The sequence below is a fragment of the Populus trichocarpa genome, chromosome 7 (genome assembly GCF_000002775.5).
Source record: "Populus trichocarpa isolate Nisqually-1 chromosome 7, P.trichocarpa_v4.1, whole genome shotgun sequence".
Taxonomy (NCBI): domain Eukaryota; kingdom Viridiplantae; phylum Streptophyta; class Magnoliopsida; order Malpighiales; family Salicaceae; genus Populus; species Populus trichocarpa.
Genome location: NC_037291.2, coordinates 12,735,673 through 12,747,943, shown reverse-complemented (window position 1 = coordinate 12,747,943; position 12,271 = coordinate 12,735,673). Strand labels below are relative to the sequence as shown.

General features: G+C 33.1%; 1 protein-coding gene across 2 annotated transcripts; it reads left to right on the top strand.

Annotated features, from left to right (window-relative positions):
• Window positions 1-5,034: 5,034 nt before the first annotated feature.
• Window positions 5,035-11,012, top strand: LOC7490166 (probable methyltransferase PMT26). Of its 2 annotated transcripts, XM_052454523.1 has the most exons (10): window positions 5,035-5,389; window positions 6,119-6,497; window positions 6,546-7,300; window positions 7,383-7,532; window positions 8,398-8,668; window positions 8,886-8,996; window positions 9,083-9,257; window positions 9,562-9,834; window positions 10,099-10,293; window positions 10,407-11,012. In XM_052454523.1, exons 2-10 carry the CDS (start codon window positions 6,158-6,160, stop codon window positions 10,633-10,635), a joined length of 2,499 nt encoding a protein of 832 aa, XP_052310483.1. In that variant the 5' UTR covers window positions 5,035-5,389; window positions 6,119-6,157; the 3' UTR covers window positions 10,636-11,012. The 2 variants fall into 2 exon arrangements, with proteins under 2 accessions (XP_052310483.1, XP_024460855.1); XM_024605087.2 differs by having other exon boundaries at window positions 6,119-7,300.
• The last annotated feature ends 1,259 nt before the right edge of the window (window positions 11,013-12,271 follow it).

The following is a 12,271-nucleotide window of genomic DNA, read 5'->3' as shown; positions in this document are numbered from 1 at the left end:
TGATGCGAATGCAAGCTCATGTTCAATATATTTCTATACTCTTTTCAAGCAATATAAGAAATGCTAACGTGTTCCTAATAGTTACTCTACTCGAACTAATATGGCATTTGTTATGCAGAGAGAGTTGTTAAAGTTGTGGCAGAATGATTATTAACTCATCTAATCAAATATCATTGTTAATTAATTAATTAATTTAATATTTTAGTATAAACACAAGCTAGTTGTAATTTATTAGTTAGTAAATGTTTTGTGTATCTTATATTATTCAATTTCTTTAAGTGGAACCTTCGGATTCAACTCTAGACTACGTACGTGGGCTGTAAAATGAATTATCCATAATTTTTTTATTTAAAATTTTTATAATCCAGTTTCATAAAATAAAATTTTAAATTGCAATAGAAAAATAAAATTAAAAAACAAATGACTACAATGTAAAACACAGATAATAATAATGGTTAATTTCAAACTTTTTATAATTTTTATTTTAATTTAAAAATTCATTTTTTTATTTTCTGTCACTAAGTTTGAGAAAAAAAGAAAAAACTCATTGTAAATTGACAAATAATTTTTTTTTATTGATTCTAACTATAAAGAAATTATTTTTTAAAAAAATAATATTTAGATGATGATGTATTAGTTCAGTTTTGATCAACCTGCGTTAACTCGTCAAACTCATGATTTAGGTTGTGAACTTCAATGAGTTCAGTAACATTTTTTAATTTTAATTAAATGATAAGAAAATAAAGGCCAATTCAAAATCAACTCAATATTAAATGATAAAATTAAAAAAAAAAACTCATAAGAAAAATGAATAATTATAAGAATAATTAATGATATTAGTTAGTAATTTAAATTTAAATATCTGAAATATTGTCATTAGTTTCAGGGAAAAGGATAATCAGGTCATGTTATATTACAATACTATATATTATATGACAAAAATCATGTTATATTCCAAATCTTAATCAATCATTGTTCTTATGGCGTAATGCGATTCATACAGTGTCTCATAAAGATCGTCGTTCGGAAATTAATATCATGTTTAGAGCATACAAAAAGATGAAAAGGGATTTAGGAAGGGAAGATCTACTCTCATTATAACGTAGATTTGGCTCTTTTTAAGTTGGTGCTAATCTCAGTCATTAAAATTAAATGATGGGCTAAGTTTTTATTAGGAATGTTTCTCCAGATTCATATTAAGTTATATTTAAAGGGAATCTTTTTCATGTGATTAAATCAGTTAATTTAATTATTTTTAATGTGAAAAGATATATTAAATAGTCCTAGCCATCTTCTTATAATTTAAAAGGCGGAATTTTCTTCTTCTATATCATATTAAAACTAAAACTTTGTTTGTTTTTTAATAGATTTCACGTTAGTGAATTACACTTAATAACATGTTTGGTTTTTAAAAGAAATGAGTTTTATGTTGTGAGGCCCACTAAAATATTAAATTCAAAACATAGTTATTATGAAACAGTTTTTACATGTTTTTTTAACCGAATTTTATAAATATTCCTAATATGTTTGTCCAAAATTACCAAAAAATCCTTACTAGCCTCCCTTTTACTGTTGGTAAGAAAGTAAAAAAAGTTTTATCTAAATACTTTACACATGTTTTTTACTACATATAAACTTCAACTATAATTTTTACCAAATACTTATTTAAATCTAACTAACTATAATTAAAAATACTTTTTCTAAACTTATTTTTTTCAAATCACAACCATAAAAGATATCTAAAAAACAAACAAACCCTAGCTTGAAAGGAGCCAAATAAGCTCAAACTATGTTAAATATTTTGTTAAAGAAAAAGGCATTGAATATTTTGTTGAGGAGAAGATGTATATCAATGCTTAGTTTACGGTGTATTTGAAAGTGTAGTAGTAATTATTTTTGAAAGTGTTTTTAATTTAAAAATATATTAAAATTATTTTTGATATCAATACATAAAAATGTTCTTAAAACATAAAAAAATAAATTAATTTGAAGCAAAAAAAAAAAATTTTTTTTTTGAAAACTCTTTTAAAGCACAAAAGGAATGAAGCTATTATTTATGATGAGACAATAAAACATGGATGTGTTACCTCACATCAAATGATTTGGAACATGCGATGTAATCTCATCAATTGGCAAGATGTTCCCGAAGCCTTGGCCCCTACAGCCTCCTATTTTTATCAATGGTTTTGCCGAACACAGAAACAGTCAGTGCCACTGTCACCAATCTTTTCTTTGGTAAATCTCCACGGCTCTCTCGACAGGTAACAAGGCATTATTTTGTGAGGTGGAAAAGCAAAATATGGCCACGATCAATTCCATTCAAAGTAGCTAGATATCTTAACTGTCTAATAATACAAATATTTGTACTTGAGGTTGTGGTCTAGTGGGGGAAGGGCCTTGTTCTCTTTCTCTATACTCGGGTTTCATTCTTTCTCTGCATGTTTACTGGGCTTGTAGGGTGTTCATTAAGTCCGGGGATTAGTCGTGGTGCATGTAAGCTGACCCGGACACCCCGGGTTATAAAAAAAATTACAAATATTTTTGAAATTAAGTTGTGTTCTATGCTTTTTTTTTACAGATCTTTACATGACTTGTTACCAAGTGTAGGAGTAATGTTTTTTTACTGAACTTTCTATGGTTTCATACAATTGAGATTGTATGCCGATTCAAGCAACCTTCTTTAACTTGGAATAACAGAAGTCAGGCTTGTTTCAATTGTATTCTTGGCTACAATAAAAATCAAGATTGATATTAAAATAAAAAAAAATCATGTTTTGTTGAAGAGATTTAGATAAAAATATAAAATAAATATGTTTCCGAGATAATATTAAAATTAATTTTTTATTTTCAAAACAAAAATTACAGAGAAACATTTTATTTTTATCTTTATTATGTTATTTTATTTATTTATTTCAAGACAATAAAACTAAACCCTAACTAATGGATGTGAAATGGTACGCCCCAATGTTATTATTTAAGATTTGAATACTATAATCCTGAGGGGTGTAGTTTAACTGATCAGATTTTAGGTTTATTCCATAGAGATCATCAGTTCGAATCTCACAAACTTCAGGGTCACTAGAGGCTTACATGATCGTTAAGTTCATGGCCCGTGAGATTAGTTGAGGTAAGCGCAAGCTGGCCCGGATATCCACGTTAATAATAATAATAAAAAGATTTGAATACTAAAAGAAACCTCATGAAACGGCAAAGTATAAGAATCGATCAAAGAACAACAGTTTAGTAGATAAAATTAAATTTATTCAAACTACAATTTTATTGTTAAAAGAAAAATAAAATGGTAGTTCGAATAAATTTAATGTAACGTTGATTGTATCGTTAATGGGAACAAAATAAAAAATCACCCAAAATAATTAAGTAATAACTTAAAGGATTTAGAGAATTTACTATTCACCCAGGTCATGTGGATTACAATAGTAATTCACAATGTATTTTTTTTTAATTTTTTTTGTCACTTTTTAATTTTATTTTCAACTCTCCCCTTCTTTCTTTTTTTTTGTTTATTTTTTATAAAATTATCTTTGTTGATTTTTTTTTAATATTAAGCTGGTTAAAAATTTCGCTTTGTGATTTTTTTCCTTAAAATACTATAGATTGCTACGATGTTTTTCACATGGTTTTTCTATTTTATTTTTTTATTTTTTAAAATTATATTTGTCGATTTTATTTTTTTAATATTGAGCTGATTGAGAATTTAATTTTTTAATTTTTTTCTTTAAAACATTGTTGATTGCTACAATGTTTCTCCGCATGGTTTTTTTGTTTTTGTTTTTTTATGATTTTTTTTGAAATTATCTTTTTTGATTTTATTTTTTAATATTAAGCTAGTTAAAAATTACAGTTACAATATATGAGGAAAACATTGTAATTTTCATCGTAAATTACTGTGGATTGCTATAATGTTTTTTTTTACATGATTTTTTTTTGTTTTGTTATGTTTTTATCTAAAATTGTCTTTGTCAATTTTATTTTTTAAATATTGAACTGATTAAGAATTGTAATTACAAATAAAACTAAATTATATAGAAAAAACATTGAAATTTTTCTTACAAAATAAAATACTATAGATTGATATAATTTTTCTTGACGTGATTTTTTTTAGTTAAGATCCGGAAAGCGTTGAAAACCACGCAACAATCTTCCATTGAGTAAGTCCTAAGACTAGCAAACCATCAGCAATTTCAAGCCTCCATCCATAATCTTTTAATAATAAAGATGGCCTTTGCTTAAACTTTAAGCATTAAACCATAATTGTAATTATATTTTATTTTATTAGGGAAAAGGAGAAAAAGGACAATCTAGGCAATTTGCCAAACGCTCCTACGTGGCTGAGACTTGAGATAATAATAATAAATGATAAATAATATTATTGTTAGTCGTTCGTCAATGAAATGCCAATTTTAATAAGAGTATGTTCTACGAAAGTTTTTAAAAGTTTTGATTTAATTTGATGTTTTTTTAATTTTAATATGTTAATATTAAAAATATTTTTTTAAAAAATATAAAAAATTATTTTGATATATTTCCAACTAAAAAATACTTTTAAAAACAACCGGTATTACTATTTCAAACACCTTTAACTAAAGTGGAGGATATTATTAACGTGTTTGGAGTTACGGTAGAACTTGTTTTTTAAATTAATTTTTGTTTGATAATATATTAAAATAATATTTTTATTTAAAAGAATGATTTTTTTATTTTAAATTAATTTTTTTAAAATATCTTGATATATTAATATTAAATTAATATTTTAAAAATAAAAAATAATATTTTAATATATTTCTCAACACAACACACACAAGTACTTAGATCACAGGCAACCCTGACTACCTCATATTTATTTGTGTGGATGTTAATTTTGTAAATGATAAAAATGTGATAACAATAGAGACAGTAATTAAAGATGAAATTGAATAATGTACACAAGTTCAGGCACCAAAATGATCATTGCACCTAAAAACATTGCAAAAAAAAATTGGTCCTCTTCTCCACTCTATTATAAGCGGTAGTATTCTATCAAGAAAGTCTCTCTCAAGAGCAGCTGATTTCACGGCAATTCTTGTGGCTTTCACTCTCCGTGTCTTGTTCGACCGTCCCTTTTCCTCTTCCTTCTCACGTAGATTATAGGAGTTCTGTACTAACAAAACCAAAGTGAACACGGATCCTTCTTATTTAACCCATCTCTTCGTATTCTTCTCCTACTTCTATTTCTTTATCCTTGTCTTTCCCTTTTCTTGTCAATTAGTAGCTTTGGATCAATCTCCCTCTCCCTCTCTCTTTGCCAACTTAGAAATATGAACAGATAAGGCTATAAAAGCTTGCATCTTTCACACCCTAGATCTGCTTCTCTTCATATTATCAACACAAGGTATGCCAGAATGTTATTTTTCAGTGCCTGTAATCTTCAGCTCATTCATCATTGTATCTTGGATTTGTTTTACATCATCTGGGCTTCTTTACTTTTTGCAAATCATGTGAGACATGACTAAGTCTTAATGGATCTTATGTGATCTTGATGTGATCCCTTTATAATACTTGGTTTTAGCAAAAGGTTGTCATTATAAGGCTCAATTATATAGATCTGCATTGTTTTCTTGTTACATCTTTATTATTTTTGCTTGTAATGTTGTGTTTTGTGGTTATTTGTAATGGGATTTTTACGACAACCTTTTATCAAGTTTGAATCTCTTGCTTTTTTGTGGTAGTAGTTTTTATCTTTTTGTTTAAGTTTGTCATTATGTATGCTAAAAGTCTGTTACTTTTTCTTGAAGGTTAGTTGATTTGATCCATTCTCGATCTAAGCATTAATATTTGTTTTGTGCTACCTGTGTTCGATGCCAATTCAATTTCATAAGATAAAAAGATTTTATGTTTTCCAATTACGCTTACAACCTTACGAATGTGGATATATTGCTGTTTTAAGGTTGGACTTGACAAATCGGGATGAATTTCTTGTATATTTTGGGAGCTATGCTACTTTATGTGTGTAAAATATATGATGAAATGCGATCTGAAAATTTTGACCGATGTGTCAAAATGTATGCTTTGTAGGCTGTGTCGCTGTGAGATTTGTCATGGTTTGAACTTTGATATGCAGGTGTTCAAAATTTTGAGAATTGATTGGCTATAGGAGAACATGGCGTTAGGAAAATATAGCAGGGTAGACAATAGAAGACAAAATTCGAGTTACTGCTCGACAGTGACAATCACGGTGTTTGTGGGTCTCTGCTTGGTTGGGGTATGGATGATGACATCGTCTTCTGTGGTTCCTGGACAAAGTGTTGATGCTCCTGCTCAGGAAAACAAGAATGAGGTGAAGCAACAAGTTCCTGAGAGCAATGAAATCAATCCTAAGCAACCTGAGGACAGCCCAGGTGATTTGCCTGAGGATGCAACACAAGGAGACAGCAGTACACCTGAAGAGAAGCCCGAAGAGAAGCCCAATGAGATTCCTGAAGAGAAGCCCGATGAGATTCCTGAAGAGAAGCCCGATGAGAAGCCGGAAGAGAAGCCGGAGGAGAAACCAGAAGAGAAGCCGGAGGACAAGCAAGAAGAGCAGCCTGAGGAGAAGCCAGAAGAGAAGCCTGAGGAAAAATCTAATGAAGATACCAAGTCCGATGATGGGTCAACTACTGAGACACAAAATGGAGGAACTAATGCAGAGGATGGTGACACTAAAATCAACAATGGAGAAACAAACACAAAAGATGGAGGGACAAAGCCAGATGATGGTGAAAGTAATGCAGCTGGACAAGGAGATTCCGAGGAGAATTCAACGGAGAAGAAACCTGGTACTGATGAGACTGAAACAAAATTGGTCGAGAATACTGGTGAAGGTGAGGATGGGGAAACAGGGAATGATAAGATAGATGAGAAGGTGGATCAGAAAGATAGTAAGGAGGCGGATAAAAGTTCTGATGGGCAGGCCAACAACCAGAGTTCAGGCGAGTTACTTCCTTCAGGGGCTCAGTCAGAGCTTTTGAATGAAACGACCACTCAGAGCGGTTCGTGGTCAACTCAGGCAGCAGAGTCAAAGAATGAGAAGGAAACTCAAAAGTCTTCTAATCAACAAGGGGGGTACAATTGGAAACTGTGCAATGTCACTGCTGGGCCTGATTACATCCCATGTCTTGACAATTGGCAAAAAATTAGGAGTCTTCATTCTACAAAGCACTATGAACATCGAGAGAGGCACTGTCCTGAAGAACCCCCAACCTGTCTTGTTCCTCTTCCTGAAGGATATAAACGCCCAATTGAGTGGTCTACAAGCAGGGAAAAGGTACGTTCAATAAGTTTATGCAAGTTCATTGACTGCCTGCCATTTTCTTGCAATGTTGGATTAATACTCTGTGTTGTTGCAGATATGGTACCATAATGTTCCCCACACCAAGCTTGCACAAATTAAGGGGCATCAAAACTGGGTGAAAGTTACTGGTGAATTCCTCACTTTCCCTGGTGGTGGAACCCAGTTTAAGCATGGCGCTCTTCATTACATTGACTTCATAAATGAGGTGAACTGCGTTATATGTTATTTTAATGCCCTGTTTTTGTGTGTTTTATGAGTTTATTTATGGTTGCTACTTTGCTACTCTCCTCCCTTTGGGTTGCAAGCATTCTGGAGTTACTAATGTGATTGTGCATACCTGGCTGTGTGTTATCATTACAAATATTGTTGTCTTTAGTTTTCTGAAAGTAAACTTAAGATTGTGGTTGAGTGGTAAGCTGTCTTAAGATCTTTGCCTCATGAATAATTTTGACCCCCCCTATTGGTGGTTATTCTAATCAATAAAGTTCTAGTTTGGCTGGATCTAGGTTACCCCTGCACTTGATGGCCTGCATCTTGGATATAAAATTGGATGCATGGTATATCCAAATTCTTAAGTCATCACTAAATAAGCATGGTATTGGAGGCTTTAGGATGTGGTTTGAAAAACTTGAAAGATTGGAAAAATAATTCAAAGGGAGGTGCAGAAGTTATTTTTAGGTTGGAAGAAAGATAGAGCTGCAGTGTGGGAGTTGATTTGGAAAATGCTGAGAAACTGAGTGGGGTAGCATAGACACTCGTGAAGGGGGAAATTATTCAGTCAGCTTTTCATTTATTGTCATGTGTGTTGAATGATTATTTGTACTTAGATACACTGTTCCAATTCTCCTGTGTACATTAAATCTTGAAATCTTTGATAATACAGCATCCCAACTTTTCCAAAATCCAGCAAAATTGCCTTTTCATGAAAAGCTTATTTATCAATCCCTTACATATTTACTGTTTTTTTTTTAATATATATAACAAGATGCATAAGCTTTCAATTGCTTTTACTTGAATTTTATGTTCCATTTTCCTGTGAGATTCTGAATGTTGAGACTTGTATGGTGCAGTCTGTGCCTGACATTGCATGGGGAAAACAAACCCGTGTGATATTGGATGTTGGATGTGGAGTTGCTAGCTTTGGAGGATATCTCTTTGACAGAGATGTTCTAACAATGTCATTTGCCCCTAAAGATGAGCATGAAGCTCAAGTACAATTTGCTCTTGAAAGAGGAATCCCAGCTATATCAGCTGTGATGGGAACAAAGAGGCTTCCCTACCCTGGCAGAGTTTTTGATGCTGTTCATTGTGCGCGCTGTAGAGTACCGTGGCATATTGAAGGTGGGCACTTAATTTGCATTTCCTCAGATAGGTTTAAAGCTCATCCAAACTTATATTATATACCTTTTTGGGCCGTGTTCTTTGATTTGCTCCATGTGCTGATCTCTTCTGATCAATACTATATAAAATGGGATTTCTTAGTTTTATTTAACAAAATATAGAGAGGAATATAAAATTTAATTTTGTTTTATCTTAATTGAGCAATTGACATATGCAGGTGGTAAACTTCTTCTGGAGCTGAATCGTGTGTTGCGACCTGGTGGTTTGTTTGTGTGGTCTGCTACTCCTGTTTATCAGAAGCTAGCTGAAGATGTTGAAATTTGGCAAGGTTGGTGATTTCTTAACCAAACATGAACTGATTTTTGAGAGAGTTGATGGATTCTAACATGTGCTTTTCATGGGAATTGCTTGCAGCCATGACCGAACTAACAAAAGCTATGTGCTGGGAACTTGTGTCTATTAACAAGGACACAATTAATGGAGTGGGTGTAGCTACATACAGGAAGCCTACTTCCAATGACTGCTATGAGAAAAGATCAAAACAAGAGCCTCCACTTTGTGAAGCATCTGATGATCCAAACGCAGCCTGGTAATTTTACTGTTAAGGCGAGGAATATAGTAATAATCAATGTTTTACTGCTAAAATTCTCTGTGGATATGTGTCTTTCAACCATTGCTCCATGCATGTGTATCTCATGAAATCTTTCTGCTCTTTTACATTTCTATTCACACACATACACACAAAGAAAAGTTGCATGTGAATCTGGAGAACATGCATTGAATTTGAAGGAGGTGCCATAATTTTTCTTAGAACAAATTTCCGTGCGTAGGAATAGCTAGCATGCATCACAAGGTGCATAACTTCTATAATTTAATTTCGTTCTTGTGCTTAGGAATGTGCCACTGCAAGCATGTATGCATAAGGTGCCTGTAGATTCACTGGAACGTGGGTCTCAATGGCCAGAGCAATGGCCGGCAAGGTTGGGTAAAACACCTTATTGGATGTTGAGTTCCCAAGTTGGAGTTTATGGTAAACCAGCACCAGAAGATTTCACTGCAGATTATGAGCACTGGAAGCGGGTGGTCTCCAATTCATATCTAAATGGAATTGGAATAAACTGGTCATCTGTGAGAAATGCCATGGACATGAGATCTGTTTATGGAGGGTAAGCACAATTTTTGTTGTTTCTTGTTGAAAGTGTTAGATGATTAATGCTCCTGTTTATTTCTCTGGCAAAATACCACACCTAACAACTTTTTATCTTTCTTGCCATGATTTTTTATAATGTAAAAATTTGTTATGCTGGCATGGAGAATAATCTACTTCCCCACCTTCCCTTTTAGCAGGGTTTGGTGCTTTTGCAAAGCTACATAATAAAATGTAAATATTGCCTTTTTTATTTGGTCTGATATTCTTGTTGTGTTGGCAGTTTTGCTGCAGCTCTGAAGGAGTTGAACGTGTGGGTCATGAATGTGATCACGGTAGACTCGCCAGATACTCTACCTATAATTTATGAACGTGGGCTGTTTGGAATTTATCATGATTGGTGTGAATCATTTAGCACTTATCCTAGATCTTATGATCTTCTCCATGCGGACCATCTATTCTCCAAGGTTAAAAAGAGGTATATAATAATAATCTAAAGTGCATTTCTTACCGCTGAAAGTTTCACTTGATAAACCTCACTGTTTCTCTGCTTTCTGTGTCTAACCTTGCAATGGTTTGTGAGTCTTACAGGTGCAGTATGGTGGCTGTATTTGCGGAAGTTGATAGAATTCTGAGGCCGGAAGGGAAGCTCATTGTCCGGGACAATGTTGAGACCATGAATGAGCTGGAGAACATGGCAAGGTCTATGCAGTGGGAGGTTCGTATGACCTACTCTAAGGACAAGGAAGGATTGCTGTGTGTCCAGAAATCCAAGTGGCGACCCAGAGAGTCAGAGACACTCACTTATGCTATTGCTTAAGCATGATTCCAGCCCAGTCATTGGCACTTCCATTCTCGGTGCTCTATTGCAAGTGAGATTAGGTATTCTTTTTGCTCTGGTTGCTAATTACAATTCATGTAACAGTATCTCCATGTTAGCTTATCTACCATGATAATTAGGATTGTCATTGCCAGATGTTTTTCGTATCTTTTAGTTTTATGATTTCTTCATCCCAAGATTTGTGTCACAGTTTCAGTTAATATTATTGTTAAAAAGAGGACAATGCATTCTTTAAGTGTAAAGTCCAATTGTTATAGGTTTGGACGAACATCAAATTTTTTGAATATCATATGGAATTGTGTAATGCTGAATTTGTCTCTATTGCATCTCAATGAAAGAAAAGTTGATTGTGGACAGCTACATTTTGTTCGGCACTTGAAAAGAACATGATGACCCTTTTTTACTTGCTCCTATTGGAGATTCAATTTTTGTTTCCTCACTGTCTTAACAATGGTTTTGCAGTTCTGTAATTGATTTTTGCAGACTGTCTATTTTACTCCATTTTCCTTTGTCCTGAAATATATTTGTCAAAAACCGAACCTCATGTATGTTCTCTACAAGGAAAATGATGCGCAACTGGCACATTATTTCTATCTAGTTTGGATCTCATCTGATAAATGATACAGTTTGCAATTTGCATGAACAAACATTCGCCTTTGTTCATAAAACCCTAATTTATTTTAGCTTAATATGTATAGCTTTGCTAGAGTGACGAGCATTAAATTAACCTAAGATTAGAGATTCTTTCAATCACGACGTAAGTTACAACAAAATTGACTGCTTGTCAAGTTTCCCAGATTCAATGGAAGAGGTTCAGAAGAAACTATGTGAAACCATCTTCTTATCTTAACCCCAACAATTAAACCAAAGCTTGTCACCATGGAGGCATATATCAAAGCCCAAACCGATCAATACTTTGAACACAAGTTAGATTAGGTCATGGAAGTAATCTACTTCTCCACAAAAGCAGCTTTATCTATTAAAAAATCAGCCAAGTCTTTTATTTTCCCTCTTCACATGCCTATTTTCCTGTTCTTCTTTCCAGTTATTTCAGTCCACAAAACAAGCCTTAACATTACTATCAAAGTTAAAACCAATCTGTTACACTTCGGAGAGGGCGTGTGTGTGCATGGGAGAGAAACGGAAGATGAAAACCATGGAAATAGAACGGATGGCCACGGTGGAGGAAGCCCAGAAAACCCATGTTTAAAGAGTTGCAGCAGCAACAATCACAACAGTAAAGAGCAAGAACACTTCCTTCCTATAGCAAATGTTGGCAGAGTTATGAATAAAGCGATTCCAATATGAAAGACGCGAAAGAAACAGTTCAAGAGTGCGTCATCAGCTTTGTTACCGGAGAAGCATCTGATAAATGCCAAAGAGAGAAGAGAGACTATTAATGGTGATGATATTATTTGGGCCGTCACAACCCTAGGGTTTGAAGACTTTATCGCTCCACTTAAATTTTAGCTCAGCAAATATAGAGAGATTGAAGGAGAGAAGCTTAATGTTCCGAAGCAACAAAGAATGGAACAACAAAGGTTACAACAGCATCATTATCAACAAGAACAAGAACAAAATATGATATTCCCTCACACTAATGTATATTCTTGCT